This window comes from Aptenodytes forsteri, unplaced genomic scaffold (genome assembly GCF_000699145.1).
Source record: "Aptenodytes forsteri isolate BGI_AS27 unplaced genomic scaffold, ASM69914v1 Scaffold16, whole genome shotgun sequence".
NCBI classification, from domain to species: Eukaryota; Metazoa; Chordata; class Aves; order Sphenisciformes; family Spheniscidae; genus Aptenodytes; species Aptenodytes forsteri.
In genome coordinates this window covers 4731989-4755464 of record NW_008794753.1, presented here as the reverse complement: position 1 = coordinate 4755464, position 23476 = coordinate 4731989, and the positions used below count along the sequence as shown (strand labels likewise).

At 43.1% G+C, this 23476-nt stretch overlaps 1 protein-coding gene across 3 annotated transcripts in view; it reads left to right on the top strand.

Annotated features, from left to right (window-relative positions):
• LOC103894746 (arginine-glutamic acid dipeptide repeats protein) overlaps nucleotides 1-21202 on the top strand; it is a 116340-nt gene extending 95138 nt beyond the window's left edge. For 2 of the 3 annotated variants that reach the window (XM_009274199.2, XM_009274201.1), the window contains 11 exons: nucleotides 1593-1755; nucleotides 3960-4052; nucleotides 4827-5026; nucleotides 6294-6455; nucleotides 7929-8042; nucleotides 9268-10652; nucleotides 11062-11284; nucleotides 12550-13273; nucleotides 16519-16665; nucleotides 16893-17073; nucleotides 18145-21202. In XM_009274199.2, coding sequence (XP_009272474.1) covers nucleotides 1593-1755; nucleotides 3960-4052; nucleotides 4827-5026; nucleotides 6294-6455; nucleotides 7929-8042; nucleotides 9268-10652; nucleotides 11062-11284; nucleotides 12550-13273; nucleotides 16519-16665; nucleotides 16893-17073; nucleotides 18145-18178 — 3426 coding nt within the window. In that variant the 3' untranslated portion in view covers nucleotides 18179-21202. The remainder of the gene's footprint in view (nucleotides 1-1592; nucleotides 1756-3959; nucleotides 4053-4826; nucleotides 5027-6293; nucleotides 6456-7928; nucleotides 8043-9267; nucleotides 10653-11061; nucleotides 11285-12549; nucleotides 13274-16518; nucleotides 16666-16892; nucleotides 17074-18144) is intronic. The other variant, XM_009274200.2, reaches the window with a different exon arrangement.
• Nucleotides 21203-23476: the final 2274 nt, after the last annotated feature.

Here is a 23476-nt window from a genome sequence, read left to right as displayed (position 1 = left end):
TGTTCTTCCCAGATCTGACATAGCTTGAACGCTCATCGCCAGCCTGCACCCATTCAAGTTTTAGATTCGCTTCAGGAAAGAGTTGGGTTTTTTTTAAAATTTTTTTTAGTGGGGCTTTTGTCCTTCAGAATCAACAATTGTAGGTAATGATTAATTTTGGCCACTTAATCCTTCCTCCTCCTAACCAAGTACCACTCTGAATACAGTTTGGTGTGAATATTGTTCAGGTCTGTGGTGGAGATCAGTAGCATCAATCCCAGTCTATAGCAGTGCAGAATATAAATGCATTTATTCTGTCTGTCACCAGAAATAGAAGTTACGGTTGTGTTTTTCTGGTGTTTCTGTTTTTAAGTTAGGCATTGGTAAAATTCTTAAGTGTCTTAGATGTCAGCAGCTAATGTCTAGAACAACATCATCCTTTTGTCTTTCAAGAGTTTCAGTGGTACAGATGTTAGTTACGGCTGTAATTGCTTGTTTGAGGCCCTTGGGAGAGTTTGGATTAAGGGTGTGTCTTTATTAGAGCTGACTTGAGTGATCTGCCCTGCGTATAGGCTGCAGGATTTCTCCACAGAGGAAGCAGGCTGAGGTTATGTTATTTGATCACATAAAATGCAGTTCAAAGAAACCCTTTTTGTGGGCAATTCAGGTATGTTTGTTCTGATGTTGATTTTTCAAGGGGCTGGTTAGAACTTCACCGTTTTTCTCTTGCAACTTGAAAGAAACAACACCTTTTACCTTAGAGGCAGACAAGTCGCCAGGAAATGATGGGGTTTCAAAGTAAGAGAAAAGAGATTAAAACCACATGCTGTTCTTTAGTTCGGCATTACATCCGCTAGTTTGAATGGCAGCTGCTCCAGTTTTTGAATGTAAGCCAGATTCATTATGCTGTGAAATTATCACTCGTTTCTCTAGGTGTGCTCTTTTAACTGCTTAATTAATTTAGATGTGGGCATATATATTCAAATTAAAACAACGATTTACTGTAGTAGGGTTGAGTTATGGTTATAGACTTCTCATTGAACACGTTTTTATTCTAACTTTCAGCTTCTTAAACAGGAATATTTAAAAATATCTGTACGCAGAATGTAGGTTGACAAAATGGCAGTACCTGTTTGAATTGATCCTTATCTTTTCTGTAAACACCAGAGAATTCTTAGCAGTTATCAGTTATTTGTTCTGACAACTCACTGAAAGGTAGTGCCTCTCCGGATGCAGTGCCTGCTGAGCTGTGCAGAGGTGTCAACAGGATGCTGACAGCAAGGCAAGGGCACCCCCTTCCGAGTTGCTGAGACCAGCAGTGCCAGCAGCATCCAGGTGGAAGCTGGATACGTACTACCCAACCTCTTTTCTAGTGGAAGAGGAGAGGAGTGAGAAGGCGTTTCTCTACTTCTGTTCCTCCCCTGCAGAGGCAAACAAAAAATAACGAGGAGTTTTTTTCTGTCTTATCTAAAGATTTCTTTTGTCTGGCTGAAATACATCATGAAGCTTCCTACAACAATACATGTGCACGCATACAGAGAGCTAAAAGGGAGGAAAAAAGCTGACAAGTCAAATTTGCATGCCCCTCTAACATACTCATTCTGTATTTGCAGGGAGAACTAATCACCTTCTATTACTATTGGAAGAAAACCCCTGAAGCAGCAAGTTCTCGAGCCCACCGTAGGCATCGAAGACAGGCTGTGTTTCGGAGAATTAAAACTCGAACTGCTTCCACTCCAGTCAACACTCCCTCCAGGCCCCCCTCCAGTGAATTCTGTAAGTGGAAGCTAAAAGCAACGCATTTATCTTTGTTTAGATGCAGGGAGCAACAGTAATGTAATGGTGCTGTACCTTCAAGTGAATGAAGCAAGGAAATGGGGTTCAGGCAGTTGCCCTCTCCTGTTCCTATACCATTATGCTGGAATGTGGTAGGCGTCTTTGATCACCAAGTGCTTTGTGCAGTTCTCAAACATTAAAGCACCCTGTAAGGATGGAAACATTGCCCTGGTACTGAATTTCCCTACTCTTTTCTTGGGTTTGTGTTGTATTTTCTCCAGGCTTATTACAGCAATGGGAATTAGAAAATGCAAAAAGAAGGAAGTCCATCCCTTTGGAAGGAAGTCCCTTTCATCCTTACTTGGTGACCCATACCTTCTGCTTGATCTCAGGCTGTGTGCTGCAGCCAGCACTGTTGTATCTTAATGCATCTTGGAAGGACTTTGGCCTTGACTGAAGCAGAAGTGTCTAAACAAAGAATAATTACCCAAACCAGTGAACTGTACTGCATTGCAAAGGGTTATGATTAGTAATGTCCGTATGGATATATAAGCTTTCATCCGTATGTAAAAGGCTTATGTTACGCTGTGAGTTTTAAGTCTTTCTATAGACTAAACCCAGCACATTTCACGTGCCTTCTAAAGAAAAGGGACTATGTGGAAGGCAGAAATTGGCAGAATCTTATTACTAATATGGGGGAGGTAGAGGATGTGGTGAGCAGGCAGGACAGAGAATTCTGGAGAGGATATTAGGTAGTAAGAAAGGGCAATTAGCTTCTCCTTGCCGAAATTGATAGGTTTTATTGCTGATTTCTGTGTGCACAAGAAGTGAGGATCTTGCCTCTACAGCTCGATCCAAGATACTCAGCACTTCAGAGTGCATGTGGCTGGAAGGACCCATCCATATGGATCCGACTGCAGGATGAGAATAAAAATTAATTTGGTAAAAGAAAGCAAGTTCTAGCCTGGTGTCAATTTTGCAGTCAGGGTTTAAACACCTGCAAGAATTAATGTGGAAACTATGGTAGTGCCCTGTGTTAATTTGAAGGGTAATGAGTTGATGGCAAACGCTAATGGCAAGTACTGTAGAATCCCTCCCTCTCTATAAGCTGCATGTGTTGCAAAATATCCTCTTGGAATCTTTAGAAAAAAACAGTATTCTTGCATCAAGGACTTCTTTTCTAATTAAAGATGTGAACAAAAGAAGCCACAGGGCTTTCTGCTTGTGACAAATTATAGAGCTGTTATGTTGTGAATTTATAGTGGTGCTAGAAAAATGCAGTACTCTCAATAAGAAAGGATTTACTCCTGAGTTGTTTTAGAAGATGAGGTAAGATACCGGTTTTGTGATGTCTGCAGATTTTCAGTGGTTTAGATGGTGCTTTTTAGCTCACAGCCTTGTAATCGGCTAATTTGCTATATACTGCTTGCCACAAAGGAAAGTGACCCTTTCCGTATTCTCCACTTCTTCGAAACGTGACATTCTTGAAATGTAAGTTTGCCACAGGTTACAACTCTTACAGAGGCTTGCAGTAAGAATTGGAAAGCTGGTAGTATCCTTGTAGTACCTCTCATCCAAAAGAATCGCAACATGTTTTTCAAACGGGTACATTATATGCAACCATCGTTTCTTCCACCCACAAAATGTATCTAGCTCTTGTGTTAAATATAGCCACTGTCTAACAGAGCATAGCAGCAGTCCCCATCTGGTTTAGAAGATGAAGACTAGAAAACAAATAAAAAACAGAAAAGCCACCGCAGTATCTGTCCATGGAATCTAATAATGTAGGATTTAGGTGTAGAATATTTGATTTTAAATTTGATCAAGTTCTAGAGATACAAACCTCCTTTCTCTTGAAAATTGTGCTTTTGGAACACAGCCTCTCTAACTAAAGCGTGAACAGTGTTTGAATGACAACTTAATTGAAAAAGTACCGTGTACTGAATAAAAAGTTCTGTGAATTGTATCACTTGGTGCATTCCTGGAATCCTCCTTTAATCTGCAGACTGATCAGGTCTGGGCTTGCTTAGTTTGCAAAATCAGAAATAATGGCCATCCAAGGCAGGGTGATTGCAGGAAGTCACAAAATTTATGCGAGAACTATTATTATTAATGGTTATTTTAGCCAAGTAGGAGGAAATAAAAACCCTGCTGAGTTTTTCTTTTCCATTTTCCTCTTTTTCCCTTGTTCTTTACTTATTCAGTGGACTTGAGCTCGGCCAGTGAAGATGACTTTGACAGCGAGGACAGTGAACAGGAACTGAAGGGCTACGCCTGTCGTCACTGCTTCACAACCAGTATGCACCTGATTCATTGCTGTATTTCTCTCCCTTCTGCTACTGCCTGTTTAATGCAGGTTCATTCAAGCAAGAGCAGTTTGTGTGCATGTACAGCTGTTCAAAAAAATGTGGGGTTGAATCAGCTAAAATATGCAGCATTCCTAGCAGAGTTAATCATGCTTTGCCGTTGCAAATTAATACTGCAGTGACAAAGGAGAATCCTGAGAGGTAGACATTTATACAGGAAGAAACTTCACATAATCCATAATCTATGTAATGCATTTGTGATACAGCAAATCAATATTGGACTGTGACTGTCAGACACAAAACTTCTTTACGCTGCACCAAATCTCTTCTGCAGCAGCCTCATTCCTGTAGGTTGTCTGATATTTGGGCATATACATGGCACAGAAGTGTGAGCCCCAAAATAGGGAAGGGAAGGGAAGGAAATGAGAAGTTCATAGCTCACTTCACTTTAAGAAACCACAGCTTTGGAGAATAATAGCTGCCTGTTAGCTCCCAGGTAGAGCAGATAAGGCTTCTTTCTTTGTTTTCAAAACTGTAGTTGCTTAAATAAACAAATAGTTTGTAAATTGAATATTGAAGATGTGCACTGGAACACAGACTAAGCCTGGAACAGGACCAAGTTTTCCAGAAATTTCTCCAACTTTGTTGCCCGTAGAAAAGCAGCTACTTTTCTGGTTGTTGTGTGCTTTTTTAATAATGCAATGTGTTTGTGCTGAGTATCTGGTACATTGCGTATTTCTAAGCTGTTGCTTTTCCTGCCCCAAGCCTCCAAGGACTGGCACCACGGCGGTCGAGAGAACATTTTATTGTGCACTGATTGTCGCATTCACTTCAAAAAATACGGAGAGCTGCCACCCATTGAGAAGCCTGTAGACCCTCCACCCTTTATGTTTAAACCTGTCAAAGAGGAAGATGATGGACTTAGTGGAAAGCATAGCATGAGGACAAGGCGGAGTCGAGGCTCGGTAGGCTTAACGCTCTTGCATTGCAGCTTCTTCTGTAAAGACAAGGTGTTGTGTGGAAAAAGGTAGTCAAACTTCTAAAATGATGCTTTCTCCATCTTGCTTGTTTGCCACGGTATGTGCCTGCTGCTGCATTTGTGTATGCAAGTGTGAGATTTGCTGAGGTTGAGGTTTGCTTTGGAAAAAGGAGCTGAACGGTCTCTTCTGCAAGTTCTAATCAAACTTGTTATTTCCACGTCTTTAATGACCGGCAGTGGATTGTCATCATAAGAGGGCACTTGACCAGTGTGTCATTACAGTTTTTGTACTAGTATGTATCCTTGTTCCAGCTGGATCCTGTCAGAGGTAAGCCCTTGGGCTTATTTTAAAGGAAGAGTTTTAAAAAATTAAATGCTATTCATGTGGTCTCCTCATATTACTGGAGTTAAAATCTCTTCCCTACAGAAAACTGTAGTTTGCGCCTGTGATCAGTGTGCTCTGTCACAGAGTTTTTACTCGGGGTGGAATGCCGGGAGCCTTACTCTGCGCAAGTCACTTGTGAGAACTTGACAGCAGCTCCAGTTAATTTGATGTTTGCTTTGGCTTTTGGCTGATAGAAAGCAGCAGATATATTTCTTTTCCTTGCCCTCCCCTCTCCATCTTTCTGATCATGATGATATGACCGTTGCTTCTAAATATCTTGTGAGGCTACACTGTCAGGTAAGGTTGGCTTTGTTGTTTTATGGTAGCCAGTCATCCAAAAAACTGCCACGCTGGGACAAAAACAGCATTAATTATTGAAATATACTCCACCTTGATTCCTTATTGCATAGCAGGAGCACATTGAAACAGTGGTTTTAGAAACTGGTCTTGACTGCTTGAATGCCAACAGGTAGACTTTTTTTTTTTAATGGAACACGAGTCCCCTCCTACCGCGTGTATGCACGCTTACAAACGTGCGTGCATGTGTTTTATGAAGAAAATTTAGCATGCAGACAGCAGCAGTTTTGGAACATCGTTCTAATGTTGTCATTTCTAGCAGACACTACTAAAAAAAATAATCAGCACTTAATGTTTTTGAGTAGACAAATTAAGGATTTGCCTCCTTTTACTTTTAAGTCCAGATGAGCTTTCAAGGAAAAATTGTTACTACGTTAAATGCTCTTGTTTTTTCATTTTTCAAGCTCTTAGCAGGAGTGGTCCATCCATGCCCCTGATGTAAGACAGAAAGAAGTAAAGAGGTTGGACAAGTGCTGACTTTGATACACTTTTATTTCTGTTAAACAAATAGATGTCTACACTACGTAGTGGTCGTAAAAAGCAGCCAGCCAGCCCCGATGGTAGAGCCTCACCTATTAATGAAGACATCCGTTCCAGTGGCCGCAACTCTCCTAGCGCTGCCAGCACCTCCAGTAATGACAGCAAAGCAGATTCCGTGAAGAAGTCTACCAAGGTAAAATTTTCCCATTCTTCTTTTGTGTCAGGACTGGACACCTGAAGCCTCTTCAGTCAGCTAAATGAGATGCAGATTCTAGGAGGCTGGGGAATCTCTCAGTGACCTAGAAATTCCTATTTGTGTGGATAAGCAAAAAATTTAACGGTGCATCTGACTGATGCTTTGTTTCCTGTACATAAGGATGTGTAGTGATAGAAACCATTAAAGTATCCCCACATAACCTTACTGCTCTCATGATAAATTAATCCTTCAATTTCGGATGCAAATGCAAGCATTAGGCTCATGGAAGTAATACAGATCAGAAATGCTATATTTGAGACAAGTAGACAGTTTGGGGGATTTTTTTTTTAAGCAGTACTTAATCTTTGTTTACAAAGGAATATGAATATGTAGTAATTGAGACTACTTCTGTTACTGTTGTTCTGTATGTATATGTTCGCTTGATTTTTCAGAGCAAGCTGACAGTTTAGTCTGTTTAAATAAGTGCCTTTCCAAGAGAGTACTGAAGAAACAAAGCCAGATGAAGTGAGAAGGCTTGTTATTAAGCAGTGTAAATTGAAAAGTAGCAAGTTAAAAATAAATATTTTTATAAAAAAAACAAGTCAAAACTGGAGTATGGAGCAAGTTTTCACATGATAAAACTGAGAACTTAGCAAAATTTGAAGTTAGTTTAAGTAATTATGTGATGAAAAAAGCTGTCCCAGGCTGTGAAAGAAGGTAGTAATCTTGTAATAGCTAGTCACTGTTAGCCCTATACTTGAGGGGGTATAAAAATATCCTTTGCAAAATATCAGGAGTAAAGCAAGACTTTCATGTAGTAGAAAGGCTTATTCTCTGCCTGTTTACTGCTGAAATTCTTGCTCCACCCTCTGTTAACAACTGGTGTTGGTGTCCATTAGAAGAGTATACTGGGCCAGTTGATCTGGTATGAGTTCCTGATGGACTTGATTCTGCACAGCTGAAGGTGGAAAGACAACTGCTTTGTTTAAAATATTCCTTCACTACCAAAGCTCAAGACCACACCTGCACGATGGAATGAGGAATGCTTTACACGACGTTCCTTTTTCCTGCTAGCTTGTGTCAGAAACGTGTGCTGGGTTTGTGTGCAAACTGCCCCTTGGGTTTCTGTCCACAGAAGTAAAATTGCAGTCTGTTTTGGGTTCTGTCTTAAATTTGACATCCAGAGGGAGTGGCTAGAGCATTATGTAGATGCAAGTCTTCTGGGAGCTGCTCCTGGCAGATGGCGGAATACAGCAGCAACTCCAGAACAGATTCCCCTGCAACCTGTAACTGGACAGAGGGACAGATGTTTATTGGATTGTTGTTAAATACTCAACTTCTGATCAGTTCTCCTACTCCATAGGGACCCTTTTCGTTTATTTGTATTAATATGGTAGCACTGGCATATGCTCAATTTACTTTTGCTTTTATATCACTGGTAACTGTTGTGTTCTGCTTCATTTGTGGCAGAAGATAAAAGAAGAGGTATCTTCTCCTCTCAAGAACTCCAAGAGGCAGCGGGAAAAGGCAGCTTCTGACACAGAGGAACCTGACAGGTCCAATGCCAAAAAATCCAAAACTCAAGTGAGTCCCACAGAGGAATATTTTCTCTTAGGAGAATGGTTTGAAAGTGGGAGGGGGTGCAAACCTGGTAACAAACCAAAAACATGAGATCAATTTAAGCCACAGCAAATTGTAACTTAATCTGTGGCTGGAAAGCAACCAATTTTATAATGTGTTCCTTCTGTTGAAAAACAGATACTGATACAGGGTAAGTCCAGAAATATTTTTTTTGTTTTAATATCAGTATCAACCATATAGGAGTATATTTGGATTATTTTCCACCCCCTCCCTCCCAATTGTTTTTAATGGAAATTTGTTTTTTCCTCTTCTGTGGCAAGTTTAGACCACCACCACTGGAGTTCTCTCAATTTAATGGTATCAAAGCTCAATTGAAGTACTTTCAGGATGTCTTTTCAGCTCCATGTACCTGACCAGGTTCACTCTGTGCACAAGATTTGGTAATTTTGGCACTGAGCTTTCCATATTACAGAATCACAGAGGTTGAGGTTAGAAATATTTTTTTTGTTTTAATATCAGTATCAACCATATAGGAGTATATTTGGATTATTTTCCACCCCCTCCCTCCCAATTGTTTTTAATGGAAATTTGTTTTTTCCTCTTCTGTGGCAAGTTTAGACCACCACCACTGGAGTTCTCTCAATTTAATGGTATCAAAGCTCAATTGAAGTACTTTCAGGATGTCTTTTCAGCTCCATGTACCTGACCAGGTTCACTCTGTGCACAAGATTTGGTAATTTTGGCACTGAGCTTTCCATATTACAGAATCACAGAATGGTTGAGGTTGGAAGGGACCTGGAGGTCATCTAGTTCACCCCCTCTGCTCAAGCAGGGCCACCTAGAGCCAACTGCCTAGGACCATGTCCAGATGGCTTTTGAATATCTCCAAAGATGGAGAGTCCACAGCTTCTCTGGGCAACCTGTTCCATTGCTTCGTCGCTCTCATAGTGAAAAAGTGTTTCAATTATGTTCAGGCAGAACCTCCTGTATTTCAGTTTGTGCCCATTGCCACTGGACCCTACTAAAAAGAACCTGGCTCTATCTTTGCACCCTCCCTTTGGTATATTTGTGTTGCCTGTGCTGTTTTAAGTCCTGTGAGGTTCAAAGGGTGGTACTTGCACTTGTGTTTGCACAGCACGAGTAATAGGTTGCATCCTATGGCATGCTGGTAATGTTCTTTGTGCAGTTTTCTCACGCATGGTGGTTATTCTTCCCCCTCTCCCTGCAGGAGATCAGCAGGCCAAACTCTCCCTCAGAGGGTGAGGGCGAAGGTGAGAGCTCTGACAGCCGCAGTGTCAATGACGAAGGGAGCAGTGATCCCAAGGACATTGACCAGGATAACCGGAGCACGTCACCCAGCATCCCTAGCCCTCAAGACAATGAGAGTGACTCGGATTCATCTGCTCAACAGCAGGTGCTGCAGGCACAGCCCCAAGTGCTTCAGGCACAGAGCGGTTCTGGCCAGGCTCCTCCTCCTACACCACCTATATCAGCCCAGTTACCAGCATCGCTGCCAGCAGTGTCGAGTGCTGCTTCGGCTCCACCACAGGTCTCGCCATCAGCATCCCAGCCCCCTAGCCAGCCCCAGGCCTCTGCGCCACCACCTCCTCATTCTCACATACAGCAGGCCCCTGCTTTGCACCCACAGAGACTCCCATCACCCCACCCACCTCTGCAGCCTTTGAGCGTGTCGCAGAGCCAGCCGACCCCTGCCTCTTCACAGCCTCACTCGCAGCCTCCGCTCCACAGTCAGGCCCAGCCTACCCCTCACAGCCTGCAGGCCCAGCCCCTCCTGCCTCATCCGGTACCTTCCCAGCCGTTTTCCCTCCCCACTCAGTCACCTCAGTCTCAGGTTACCCTTCAGACACAAGCACCGTCTCATTCTCACTCTGCTCTCCAGGTTCAGGTAACGCAGCCTGTCCTGCCAACTGCAACCTCACTGCAGCAGGCTCAGCCGCCACGGGAGCAGCCGTTGCCCCCTGCACCCATGGCCATGCCTCATATCAAACCTCCCCCTACTACCCCAATCCCTCAGCTCCCCACTGCTCCATCCCACAAGCACCCTCCTCATCTCTCTGGCCCTTCTCCATTCTCAATGAACTCCAACTTGCCTCCACCACCTGCTTTAAAACCTCTGAGCTCCCTCTCAACTCATCATCCTCCATCTGCACACCCTCCTCCTTTGCAGCTGATGCCTCAAAGCCAACCACTGCAGTCTTCGCAAGCCCAGCCTCCTGTACTGACACAGAGTCAGAGCCTTCCCCCACCTGCTAATCACCCCCCATCTGGACTCCATCAGGTATCCTCCCAGCCCCCCTTTTCTCAGCATCCATTCGTCCCAGGAGGCCCACCTTCCATCACCCCTCCTTCTTGCCCCTCCACTTCCACACCACCCAGTGTGCCAGGCATCCCGCTTCAGACTTCCATCTCCACATCAGCAGCTTCTAGTGGAAACGTGCCAGTGGTGACAGCCTGCACGCTACCACCTATTCAAATCAAAGAAGAAGTCCCAGATGAAGCTGAGGAACCGGAAAGCCCTCCCCCTCCACCCAGAAGTCCATCACCAGAACCTACTGTGGTGGATACACCAAGTCATGCTAGTCAATCAGCCAGGTATGGAGGTTGTCATCAGTGCTTCCTTAATGTGCTCTGTTTTTTCTGTGTAGCAGGGCGCTCCCAAAAGCTGAGAAATGACCTCCTGTGGGAGCTGAGTGTATTTTACATGTGCAGCTTGTCAGCCTCTCGTTCTAGCATGAGTTTGCTCTGTTTTTCTGGAAAGGTGCTGTTTCAACCGGCATATTCAGACTGGGCATTACAGTTTGTAATTGTGAGAGGGGTTTTATACTCCGCTTGTCTGTGGAGTAATATGGTACAATTAATTTTCTCATGGCTTTCAGGGAAGCTGGTAGTGCTATTGTGTAAGTGTAGAGTGATACTTTTTTTTTTTCCTCCATACAGCTCTCAAATCCCAGGCTCTTGCATCTGTCCCAGGGCTAAGCTCTTTCTCTTTTGTTTCTTTCAGGTTCTATAAGCACCTGGACCGTGGCTACAATTCATGCTCAAGAGCAGACTTATACTTCATGCCTCTGGCAGGATCGAAACTGGCCAAGAAGAGAGAAGAAGCCATTGAAAAGGCCAAAAGAGAAGCAGAGCAGAAAGCCAGAGAAGAGAGGGAAAGAGAAAAAGAAAAAGAGAAGGAAAGAGAGAGGGAGCGGGAGCGTGAAAGAGAAGCAGAAAGAGCTGCGGTAGGTTTATTTGTAGCTAAGAGCTGTTTAAGGGAGTTGGCATGGTAGGATCTGACCTGGATGGTGACCACAGAATGTAAATCCCCAGAAGCGCCTTAATGCATGTGCAGTCAGGTATTTGTGAATATGGGAGCCTTGTGTATTAAGTGAAAGCCAACCAGCTACGAGCACCTCCTGGCCTGCCTGTGACTTTCTTCTCTTTAAAGGAAATGGAGAGTTTCTGCTCCTGGTCTGTTTCTGATGTGCGGGAAGCCAATGCAGCTGGGGATAACTAGGCCAAGTATTTACTTTTACTTGCAGTAGAAAAGCACTCTGTGCAGATACAGTGAATGCCTTTGTGTACCTTGTACTACTGTGCAGGCACAAGAGTGCTGTCCGCTGGAAAAAGGGGATCTGAAGGCTTTTGAAATTTGAAGTAAACTTAATTAACTTTTTTTATGGGGAGACCCAAACTCTAGTCTTGGTATAAAGAGCCAATACAACTAACCCATTTTTCTGTGGCCTTTCGGAAAGGAATGATTATTTCTGGGCCCGTGCAATTGGTAGGTTGGTAATACATTATTGATGCCGAAAAAGAAGGTGCTCAAGTATTCCTATTCCATGGTGCATTTCAGAGATCTGAATCATAGCTATGTGCTTCTGTAGAATTATAATGGACAGATGCTATATCCTGACTTTTAAGGGATGTGTCATGTATGGGGGACTTTGCTTTATTTTGGGGACGGGGATCCTTGGGCAATTGCATGGGTAAACTGCTTATAGCCCTCCCCAGAAGTGCTGTGCTGCCCTCGTACAGGAGGAGAGAGCAGGATGCAAAGTCCTGATGTGAAAGGAGTGGAATTTGTTGTGTTGCACATCATGGGGATGAGTTTCCTTGGGTTTAGTAAGTTCTAGGATACAAGCGAGTGTGGAGAGGAGAGGAAGAATACGCTGCAAACAAGACTGGTAGTCTGTAGTGACATGTATCAGCCAGCTGTTGCCCATAGCTGTGACATATGCCAACTAGTTCCTGCTCTATTAACTGTAAAGCAGTTAGTGTAGCTTTGAGGCTGCCACTACAAAGTAGTTACCTTCTGGCCTGCAGGATGGACAGAATCCAGTTCTTCCCCAAAGCACATTGGAGCACACAACTGCAGGAGTCGCAAGGCTCAGCAGGCTGAACTTGCCTCCTCTTAGAGCTTGAGGCGCAAGAAGGGAAGTGTGTGCCTGCTGTGCTTTTAAGCCAAGTGAGTTGAACTAAAATTCTCTTCCCCCATTCTGTGCAGCAGAAGGTATCCAGCTCCTCCCACGAAGGCCGTCTTGGAGAGTCTCAGCTCAGCGGGCCAGCACACATGAGACCTTCATTTGAACCTCCACCGACAACCATTGCTGCTGTACCACCTTACATTGGTCCAGATACACCTGCTTTACGAACACTAAGTGAATATGCCCGTCCTCATGTCATGTCACCAACAAACCGTAATCATCCCTTCTTTGTCCCCCTAAACCCCACTGATCCGCTTCTGGCCTACCATATGCCTGGCCTCTACAATGTGGATCCCACCATTCGGGAACGAGAGCTGCGAGAGCGGGAAATCCGGGAGCGAGAAATCCGGGAAAGGGAGTTGAGAGAGAGGATGAAACCTGGCTTTGAGGTGAAGCCCCCAGAGCTAGATGCACTGCACCCAGCTACCAACCCCATGGAGCATTTTGCCAGGCACGGTGCACTGACTATTCCCCCAACAGCAGGACCTCACCCATTTGCTTCCTTCCATCCGGGTTTGAACCCCCTTGAAAGAGAGAGACTTGCACTGGCAGGCCCACAGTTACGGCCTGAAATGAGCTACCCTGACAGACTGGCAGCAGAGAGAATACACGCTGAGCGGATGGCATCGCTGACAAATGACCCATTGGCACGGCTCCAGATGTTCAACGTTACGCCTCACCATCACCAACATTCACACATACACTCGCATTTACACCTACATCAGCAGGATCCCTTACATCAAGGTGAGCCCAGGGAAACGGGCTAGGCAGTTTCCTAGGGAACCTCTCTCGTGAGCTGTTAGCAGCAGTCTACCCAAACCAGGCAGACTGTGACTCTGGAATTCAAGTAGCAAAATCCCTGTTTTCTAGAATATGATGTGACTTCTGTACTGCATAAGGTTGTGGTAACTGAAATGCAAACAATTATTTTTTGGGGGGAGGGTGAACCAATAACAGTGATTAAGTAAATGATGGTAACAGTACAGCGATCTTCACTGAGACTGCACACTGTCACTAAAAGGTTTGCTGTTTTGTTAGGGGTTTTTTTGTTTGGGTTTTTTTTATTTTTTTAAAGTACTGGAGTCCTAGAGCACCACCTTACAGTGGTGTCTGGTGTACAGGTGGAGACTTCATTGGGTGAAGGGAATTTGCTAGGAGAGATGTCATGGAACTGGTAACGCTGCTAATGCTGATGGCTGTTACATTATGAGTTATAGCTGGAAAGGAGCTGAAGCTGGTGCTTCCATACAGGAGCTGAAAAAAAAAAAATTAGGAGAGAAAGACTTGATCTCTTTAGCCATTTGACATGCCAACCATCTGGCTTTAGTTGAGCTGAAATTCTCTGTCACAATTCTCATAAGAACCATCTAAATTTAGGGGTTGGTGTCTTTTTAGCTACAGTGTATTCTTATGTGTGGAAATTTTTTTCCCAAAGTATTTAATAGTCTCAAAAATGAATTGATGCCTTGCTCATTTCTAAAGCAAGCTACACGGTTACCCCTCTAGAAGTCTGGAGTCTGGAAGATGAGGCACTAAGCAGAATTTTTCTGATTTTCTGGTGGCAGACTGGAGAGAACATAGCAAGCAAGGCACCAGGTGCAGTAGCTGCTAAGTAAGGGGGGGGAGGGAAAAGTCCCAAGTACTTAAAGCGCAGCTTCTGGTGCAGCTGGCTACAAATGTAGTGTTTGTGCAAGCAAATATAGCATACTTCGCCTTGGAGCAATATGCATTAAACGTAGCTGGGGTGTCTGGTTTTTGGAGTTTGGAAGGAATTTGAGTGCTGTTGCAGAAGCCAAATTGTATAGCAAGGAAATCCGCAGGGTCTTACGAGATTGTTAAGGGGCGGGGGGTTAAAGGTAGGAGATAATAGTGCTGAATATCAGCACTCTTAAAGCTGTCAGCTGTGGACTTTGATTGAGACTGACTGCACAAATTACAAACTGGTTCAATTTGAGGCAGGTTTGCATACCCCATTGATAGCAGAATGAATTTGTCATAGATCGTGTCTATACAAGGATTCTGTTGTCAGGTAAGTCACTTACCACCTCTGTGCAGGTAAGTCTAGATACTCCCCCAGTTACTTGTTCTGGACAAAAATACAGCTAGTACATTCTCACTCTCAGTCTAGTGGGAGACTGGTGCAGACAAAGCCAAGTTATTTCAGTGTCAAGTCTCTCTTACTTGTATTTGAAAAGTAATTTGGCTTTAATCTTGGATGCCAGGTTAAAATACAGTTAGGGTCTCTTGAGCGTCTCCAAGTAGTTCTTGTTCCAGGGTAGCTCCCTAGGTGGGTAAGGCCCTAAAGTGTCTATCTCCTTAGAGCGGGAATGAATAGAGTGTAAAATGACCACACATTTGTGCTCTGGGCCAGATAACAGCTGAGGGAGAATTGTGTTAGCTGTGTTGTATTCCTTTCATTTGCGGTTCCTCTGCAATCTGCTAACAGCTTAACATGCTGAGATTTCAGAGGAGCTGATGAGTAAGTATTTTTCAGGTTTTGCCAGTGTCTCTTTTTTTCGTCATATTGGTAAAGTGACATTAGAGATGTTGTCTACAGGTGTCCCTCTCCTCACAAGGATGGTGACAATGTCATCTTTTGCAAACAAAGGGTTTTGCCAGCTTTTGGCCTATCAAGTAGTAATGGTAAAGTCAGAAGGATGCTTAAGTCCTTCTGTACTAAATGTCACTAGTGATCCTTCAATTTTATGTGTGTAAAGGGGAAATAGGAGAGCGTTTTGGGGAAAATTTTTCTAGATGCTGATCATCTTTGTTGTGAAGAGATCAGAGTTCTCTTCAGAAAGAGAGGCCAGGTGTCAGAGATTGATAGTTAAAGAAAACCATGGTTTTTCCCTGTCACAATGCTGCAATAAAGCACTCCACAGTTCTCTCTGATGGTTTTGTTTTTTCTCAGTGTAGTTACCGGAGTTGAGCATGTTCCTTCCTCAGGTTATTTGTGGGAGCAGATCTGTAATTCAAGTCACTTGCACTGATAGACAGAAATGGGATTGCTTATTTCCAAGGAATCTCCAGAAAAATCAACTGAAACAATTCAGTTTGTAGCGACATGTTTGAGGTGACTTGTAAAAGCCAAGAACAGGAGATGCCTAGGAGAGCAGAGAGTAGTAGAATTTGGCCCAGAGGTCCATGGATTAAGAGGTGGCCTTACATATAGCAGCACTATAGAGTTGAAAATAAAGCTGATGTGGATTTGCCCAGCTGCTTATGGTTTTGGCTGGGTTTTTATCTCTTTGCGTCTTTTCTGTTTGTTGGGTTAATAGTGGCCTGTTCCCCAGGCCAGTCCATTGCGCAGGCATAGCAACAAGCGGTGGTAGGTAGAGGTGGGAACAAGTGGCTGGGAGGTAAAGACTGAAGAGCAGATTGCTTTTTTCAGAGTCCACTTAAGGTGTTTGACAAGGGGTTTGCACTCTGAACACATGGTTAAAAATGTAATTATGATAAGCAATTACAAAAAAAAAATCTGTACAGGGGAGAGATCTTGCAAGGCTTAAGTAAAGGTAAGAGCAGACCTGTGCAGCAGGATTTATTTTTTTAAGTCTTCAGTTATTGAGCAGATTTCACAGCATCATCTCAGTTTGCCTCGTTAGGCTGAGCAGGTCTGATTAGCAAGCACTGCTGCAATGTATATGGGGGGAGTGTGGAAGGAATGTCTGAAGATGAAAGCTTAGGTGGTTTAGTTACTTGATCCACACACACCCCACACCCCCCCCTACCGCTTGGTGGATTTCTTTTTCTTGTAGAAATTGAAAGCCCTGGGTAGTTGCTTTACCAATTAAGACTGTTTGGTAAGCAGATGTCACCTGAAGATAGAAAAGTGGGTTTCAAATTGGATGGAGCTAAGCTCCTGGTAATTACATGCTGGTTAGGCCAAATGCTGATCCAGCTCAAGTCTAACAGGGCTTTTGATCTCCCAACAGTGAGCGATGCTTCCCAAAGCAGTTGATTGCTTGCTTTCTTTCCTTCTTTTAAAGGTTCAGCAGGACCTGTTCACCCGCTGGTGGATCCTTTAGCAGCCGGACCCCATTTGGCACGTTTTCCCTACCCACCTGGGACCATCCCCAACCCATTGCTAGGGCAGCCACCTCATGAGCATGAAATGCTCCGACATCCAGTCTTTGGTGAGAGCATTTTATGGTCCTTTACGAAGGTTGGCTCTTGATCTGAACTGTCCTCTTTTCTTCTGGGTCTTAGCATTTCTTGGGAGGGGAGTTGGTGGAGTTGAGCTGTAACTTAGGTTACAGCCAAAGGTTGGTTGGTTGGTTTAAAAAAAAAAAAAGCTTCAAGGGACAACTCTCTGCAGACCTCATAGCAAACAAGTGTCTAAAAATGGGCAACTCTCTCTTAGGTACTCCTTATCCACGAGATCTGCCTGGTGCCATTCCACCTCCTATGTCAGCAGCCCACCAACTGCAGGCCATGCATGCCCAGTCAGCAGAGCTGCAAAGACTGGCAATGGAGCAGCAGTGGTTGCATGGGCACCCTCACATGCATGGTGGTCATCTACCGAGTCAGGAAGATTATTACAGGTGAGAGGTGCAATGAAGGCTTTTGGAGACTCGGGGGTGCTATAGCTTCCTTCATCTTTCTCCACATTCCATCTTTTTTCTTCTGAAGTACTGCCTTTCTTAACTGTGTGATGAGTTACTGTCCTGATGCAGTTATGGAAGATGGTGAAGCTGTACTAAGACCTAATTTGGGCATAGGTGATAGGGCAAATTGGAAGCTAGGTCCAAATTATTGGCACAGGATGTAGACTAGCTGAGTCTTACATTGCAGAATTACCTCTGATTGGGGTTTTTAGTGTGATACTTGCTACGATTGCTGCTTCCACATCTCTCTCTCTTCCTTGAGAACTGTGGAGGAGGGTGGGTAAAAGCTTTACGAATGAGGAGAGGAATTCAATAAATCTTAAGAAATGACTAAGGGCAATAGGAAGTTGAAATGTGTGAATAATACGGATCCTGCGTTACCAGCTGAGAATGCCTAGACGAATCATGTGAGTTTTTCTCCCCAGAATGCTATATGGTGTTGAGAGTAGAGTGGTTCTCTTCTTGGCCTACCTTATGTGACACCACCTTACCTCCTGTTTGGCAATGACCACTGACAACGTCAGCTAAGAAGAAAAAGCCACCAGCACCTAGCAGGGGTGATTCCGCATGTCTGTGGGTAGCAAGGATATATAGGAAGCAGCATATTAAACACCTGCCGTGCACTGCTTTCCTCTGATGTTTCAGTCCTTGCTTCTGCTATCCAAAATTGCCTGCTGGCCTTGTGCCATGGGGGCAGCCAGTCTGCCTGAAGCCGACTGTCGTATCTGCAACTGCAGATGAAGCTAAAGCGTGATGAGCTGGCACTAGTGATCTTGCTCACATGTAAGGAGCGCTTCAGTAGCAAAAGGTCATCACTTCCTCCCGCAACAGACAGTGTTATCGCTGCTGTTACAATGGCTCTCATTTTTGTGCTGAAAGCTCACAAGTCCTGTTGCAACCTCTGTTCCCTTCAGGGCACCCGGGTGAGGTTAGCAGGAAGGCAGGCTATCTCTGAAGTGTCATGACACCTCCTTCATTTTGTTAAAATGAGTTTTCTTTCTCTTTCAGTCGACTGAAGAAAGAAGGCGACAAACAGTTGTAATAAATTATTTATTTGTAATGCTGGCTATGGAAACCCCAGTCCTTGGGAAGGAGTGGAACATTTTTACATACAATAAGAGCTACAAAAGGAAAAGAATATCTTATAAAGATTTCTTTATATATTTAAAACAGAAACAACCACCCAACAAGTAGAGACTTATCAGCATAGTGTTCATTTGTAGAGAAGATTTCTCAAGACTGGTGTGGGTCTCCCTGCATGACAACGTATTCAGAAGCCTATTGAAAATACAGGACTGTGTGGAATATTCAGAGAACTTCCTGCAATCTTGTTTTTTTTTTTTCTTACTAGTTTGTTTTGAGTAGGTGCTAGAATCAGGTTCACAACACAAGTCACTGTGCGTGAAAAGACACTCAATGCATCTATAGCTATTTAAAAAAAAACAAGGATTGCAAGTAGGTGACGTAACAAGCTCTGAATCCAAGTGCTATAATAATAAAAATCTACTTTTATTTTAATACATTGTAGGAAATCTTCATAATTTTAAAGAGAGCTCAGTTCTGCAGCATGGCTTTTTAAGTCTGTAAATAACTTTTTTGGGTAGAGGGGAGAAACAAAACAAAACAAAACTCCAGAAACGTTTATCTTGATTTTCAGTAACATCACAAATTGTGAATTCCTACCTGGTATTGACAGAATACAGAGTTGATTTTTTAATAAAATATATATATAAAATTATCCCTTTAATTAAAGGGAATGATGGGTATCAATAATTTCAAATGGGTAAAAGCTTGAAATTTGGTTTGATATCAACAATAAGCATTAAAGGGAGTTGCAGGGATAATGTTGCAAATGACTGTTTCTGTTCTTGGTTTTTTGGTTTGTTTGGGTTTGTTGGGGTTTTTTGTTAGTGTTACATCTCTCTGTTCTGCAGATGATTTCTGTTGAGTTGGGTTTCTCAGCAGTACAGGTGTCCCTTGGAACTAGCTTGCCCTTTTGATGCCTACTTCAAGGGTTAATTTTCAGTGTGGCCATAATACACTTCTTTCCTATTACCTTTTGAAACTTAGTCTAACTACATTGGTTTTAGACTTTAGGCAAAGGTTCAAAGAAATAATCTGTTCTAAAATCTCTTTTTAAAAATGTTCCGTGGCTCAAACTAGTACAGCCCGAATTTTGTATGCATGTGCATATTTTTGGAGGACATGCTCTTTCTGGCCTCTTACGTTTGATATGTTCTTAAGAAAAGTGGATAGGCAACTCGGTGTTCTTAAAGTTGTTTTGCAAAGACCAGTCTGTATTTCTCTTTGACTGTTTTAGTTTTGTTTTTGTAAGCAACAACTTTTTAATTGCCACCAGTGTTCTGTATCTCAGGAACTTACTGCTTTGGGATTAACCATGGACAGTAACATTTACAACAGGTCCACACAGAATAACTCCTGTTGGCTAGTTCCCATGTGGATGGTAAAAGGAGAGGAATACACAGAAGGCCAGTGAGCATTATTTTGGAGACAGCTCTGCTTACTGTCTAGGCAGATTTTTTTTTTTTCCCCCACTGTTTTGCCGTGGGTTTTCTTTGCCAGAGCAGAGGGTGATGCAACCAATGGACATCTGAATCTGCTGGCCATTTTTTCTGCTGGTGCATAACTTCCCCCCATTCTCTCTCTTAACTCACGAGCGCGCTCTCTCTGCTGTTGTAAACTGTTCAGTGTGATGGTTGTGTCATAGGACCGTACTGAGCCATGTTTGATAAACTTGTAGTTAATCATACGTTCTGATGGAAGGCATGGCATTCACAGTGCTTTATCCTCCTCGTGGGTCTCAAAACAGTGTCAGCGTTAGTGCCCAAAGATTACTGTCGGACAGTTAGTAACATAAATTCACCAATTAAAAATTATGCATTGGGGTATTCTAGGTCCACTTAAGGCAGGAGTGCATAGAAGAGAGAGGAGGACTATTTCAGCTGATGTTGATCTTCCTTTTTTTCTGTCCTCCATTCCAGATTTCTCAGTGCTAAAGAACTGCAATAGCGTTTAATCAGTTCCATCTGCTATATTTGAACTCTCTGTGAAGGTATTAGGAGGAACAGCTAGTGTTTCTGAGATTTGGAAACCATGAGGTCAATCTAGAATCGAGGATGGTAAAGTCTTCTTCAGTCAATGCCTTCAGTCGCTGTCTGCAGTGATCAGGTGAAATGGTTTTCTTTTGAGTAACTTTTTTTACTTTTGCTAACAGTGGAGTAGCTAGTAAGACCGGTCTGCTCAGCAGAGAGAGTGCCTCAGTTTACTTTAAAGGTCTAATTAGGCACATTTCAGTTAAACCTCCCCTCCTTGTTTTTACCATGTGGAATTTGGGAGTTTGGGGGAGTTCAGCCACTTCAGCCATTTCTTCTGATCCTTCTCTTTTGCTGTTATTTTTAGCTATAGTTCTTCTTAAGGGAAAAAAAAAAAGCTAATTGCCTCCCATGGTTCTCTCTGTATTTTTTTTTCAGCTGAAGTTTGCAGTCTGTTCAAAAGCTATTCATTGATCCCTTTTTTTTTTTCTTTCTTCAGAAAAGCATTCTGATAATTTGTGGGAGGTTTTTTTGTTCACATCATTCAGCAAATAAGCACTGAAATTCTTCCATTTTAGACCAGTGATTAACTACAACTTTACATGCAGTGGTTTTTGAAGCCATCTTGGTGTTCGATGCCCTGTTAAAACAACCCAGACCTTTTGATTTTCTTTAAGAAATCTCTCTTATTTTTCCTCTGTTTTGAAAGTTTATTTTTTAATTTTGCTTTAGTGTTTTTGAAATGTCTCTCTTGTTCTATGTCGTCATGGTTGAGCTTGTTTCACTGCACCGTTAAAGCAGAGTGTACATTCTGACTGCTACATTTATATATATCTTGAAGCTTAATGTATATATGAGTAGTTTGCCATGGGATAACACAGTGTAAACAGAGTAGAAACCCAGAAATCGTGACTTCTGTGTTCTCTCCATTTGAGTATTTTGTAATTTTTTTGAAATATTTGTGGACATAAATAAAACCAAGCTACACTACAGCAGCCAGGTTTTGCCTGCAAGCGAAATGTGTCTGTTGATTGTTGTTAGTGGGAAAAGAGTTATTTTCATCTGGGATAATATGGGATGCCGGCCTGGCCATCTTGTCTGTTTCAAAGCTGTCTTGTCTTTCTTGGCTTTATTTTTTCTTTCTTTGAGGTCATTTCATTTTTAATATACGGTACACAAAATGCCAACATCATGTCCAGTTCCAGAGTATATTCTGCCTCCCTGAGGCACATTTATGCTCTAGGGCCATACTGCATAACTTTGGCATGTTTTTCCGTAAGTTAAGCAGTCAGATTGATAAGAATGAATGTGTAAGGATGTTTTGGCTGTCATGACTTCAGGGGCTTTCTGTGTACAATGGTAATACATTGTAGCCACTGATCTGTCTGAGCACAAACGAGTCGTTAAAATGAAGTGTGTGGATAAGCTCTCATTGCGTCAGCCAAAGAAGAGTAGAAAGACGAGAACTTCTAAACCAGGGAGGACAAATTCCCCTCGTTTCAACAGAGTAGGAAAGACTGCATGCCATCATCTTCTTTTAAATTTGCCTGTGAACCAAAGGTGTTCAGAAGACATGCAAGGGAAAATGAGGCCTGATGACTCATGAAGTGTAAGCTTGGAATTAGATTTAGTACACTATATATACCCCAGTAGCCGAGTTTTTCATGCATCTTATTTTCTAAGAGATGCTACTTTGTGCCAGTAGAGTCGTCTTGCACATAACTGATACAGAGCTGGCAAGAGATGCATTCAAAAGGGATAATTGCAGAGAGAAGGATGCACAGTAAGTCATTGTCTATTCATTGCCTGCTGAAAAGCTAAAATTTGCTTTCAAATTGCGTAAAGTTACATGTTTGTGTACATTCGTAATGGCTCCCCTGTCTTCCATCTATCAGGGATTATAATGTATTTGTGTGAGCTAGCTGTTTGGGTGTTCCATATTTGCAGTTCGTGATAATCGGCATCTCTAAAACTTAGGAAAATGTTGTGATGCCACGGAGAGAAGAGGCGAGTATCTTTACAGAATAAATGTTTGGTCAAAAGGGAGACGGGAAGGCTGCATTCTTGATCTGGTTTTGATCTGTGATTTTTTCAGAAATAGTGAGGTATTTTGACTCCAGTTCAAGCTAATTAGTGCTCTGAGTATATTGAGAAAAGAGCGCCCTGTTGTTTGAGTGTGCTTGAAACAGACGGAGAAGTATTCATGACAAATTGCATGGGAGTTTGGAGCTGCATATTTGAAGAGGCTGCTCTATTTATACCCTGTGGCATTTTATAAGGGGAAGGTCAGTTCTTGTCTACTGGAAATAGCTTCTGAAAGTGCTTTTTCTGAGGCTGGCTTGAACATGTGCTATGGTATTTATTTTGACATTTCTTCTGGTTTTTTAATTCCTTGTACTTAACATAGAAATTGAATGGGCTTAGGGTGCCCTCCCTTTCTTGTTACAGGTTCTAAGTTTCCAGACGTTAAATGATGAACCCTACAGGGACAAGGCCGAAGAGGATTTTTATTACTGCATAAATTGAACAATATAGTTCCTATTGCAATATTAGTCTTGTGTTAATGATGCCTTCCCATTGCAAGGGCAAAAGCTGGAAAGCCATCTGTCGCACAGCTTTGTTATGTGCACGTTAGCAGACTTCATTCTAATGTCATGTCAGCTGTAAAAAGTAACATAGGCAGTAGGATTTCAATCCTTCCTAGGCCATGGGTAGCTTTTTACAACCTACATTCATTTAGGTACAAGGAGAAAAGGGGAAGCCTGGTGTTTTGCTCAGGAATTTGATTTTCTGTTCTTTGAACATGAAAAAAGGTAGCTCTAACATAGCTGCTTGTGAAATTTCTGTTCTCTGCAGAAGCTCCCGTGCATTGGGTTTGGTCCCTGACGATCTTAAAGCACCTCTCCTTCAGGTGGTGGTAACGAGAGGCCGTGGGGCTGGGCTGTGGGAGGGGTCAGTGTGTGGGGCTGTTTGCTCAGGAATTTGATTTTCTGTTCTTTGAACATGAAAAAAGGTAGCTCTAACATAGCTGCTTGTGAAATTTCTGTTCTCTGCAGAAGCTCCCGTGCATTGGGTTTGGTCCCTGACGATCTTAAAGCACCTCTCCTTCAGGTGGTGGTAACGAGAGGCCGTGGGGCTGGGCTGTGGGAGGGGTCAGTGTGTGGGGCTGAGGGGGCCCAGCTGGGCGGGAGGGCGGGCCCTGCTCGTTAGGGCGCTGTGGTGCAGGGAGCACCTGGCCCGGAAGGTTCCGGCAGCTGCTGCGAGTGAGTCCCTCAGGCCAGGCGGCA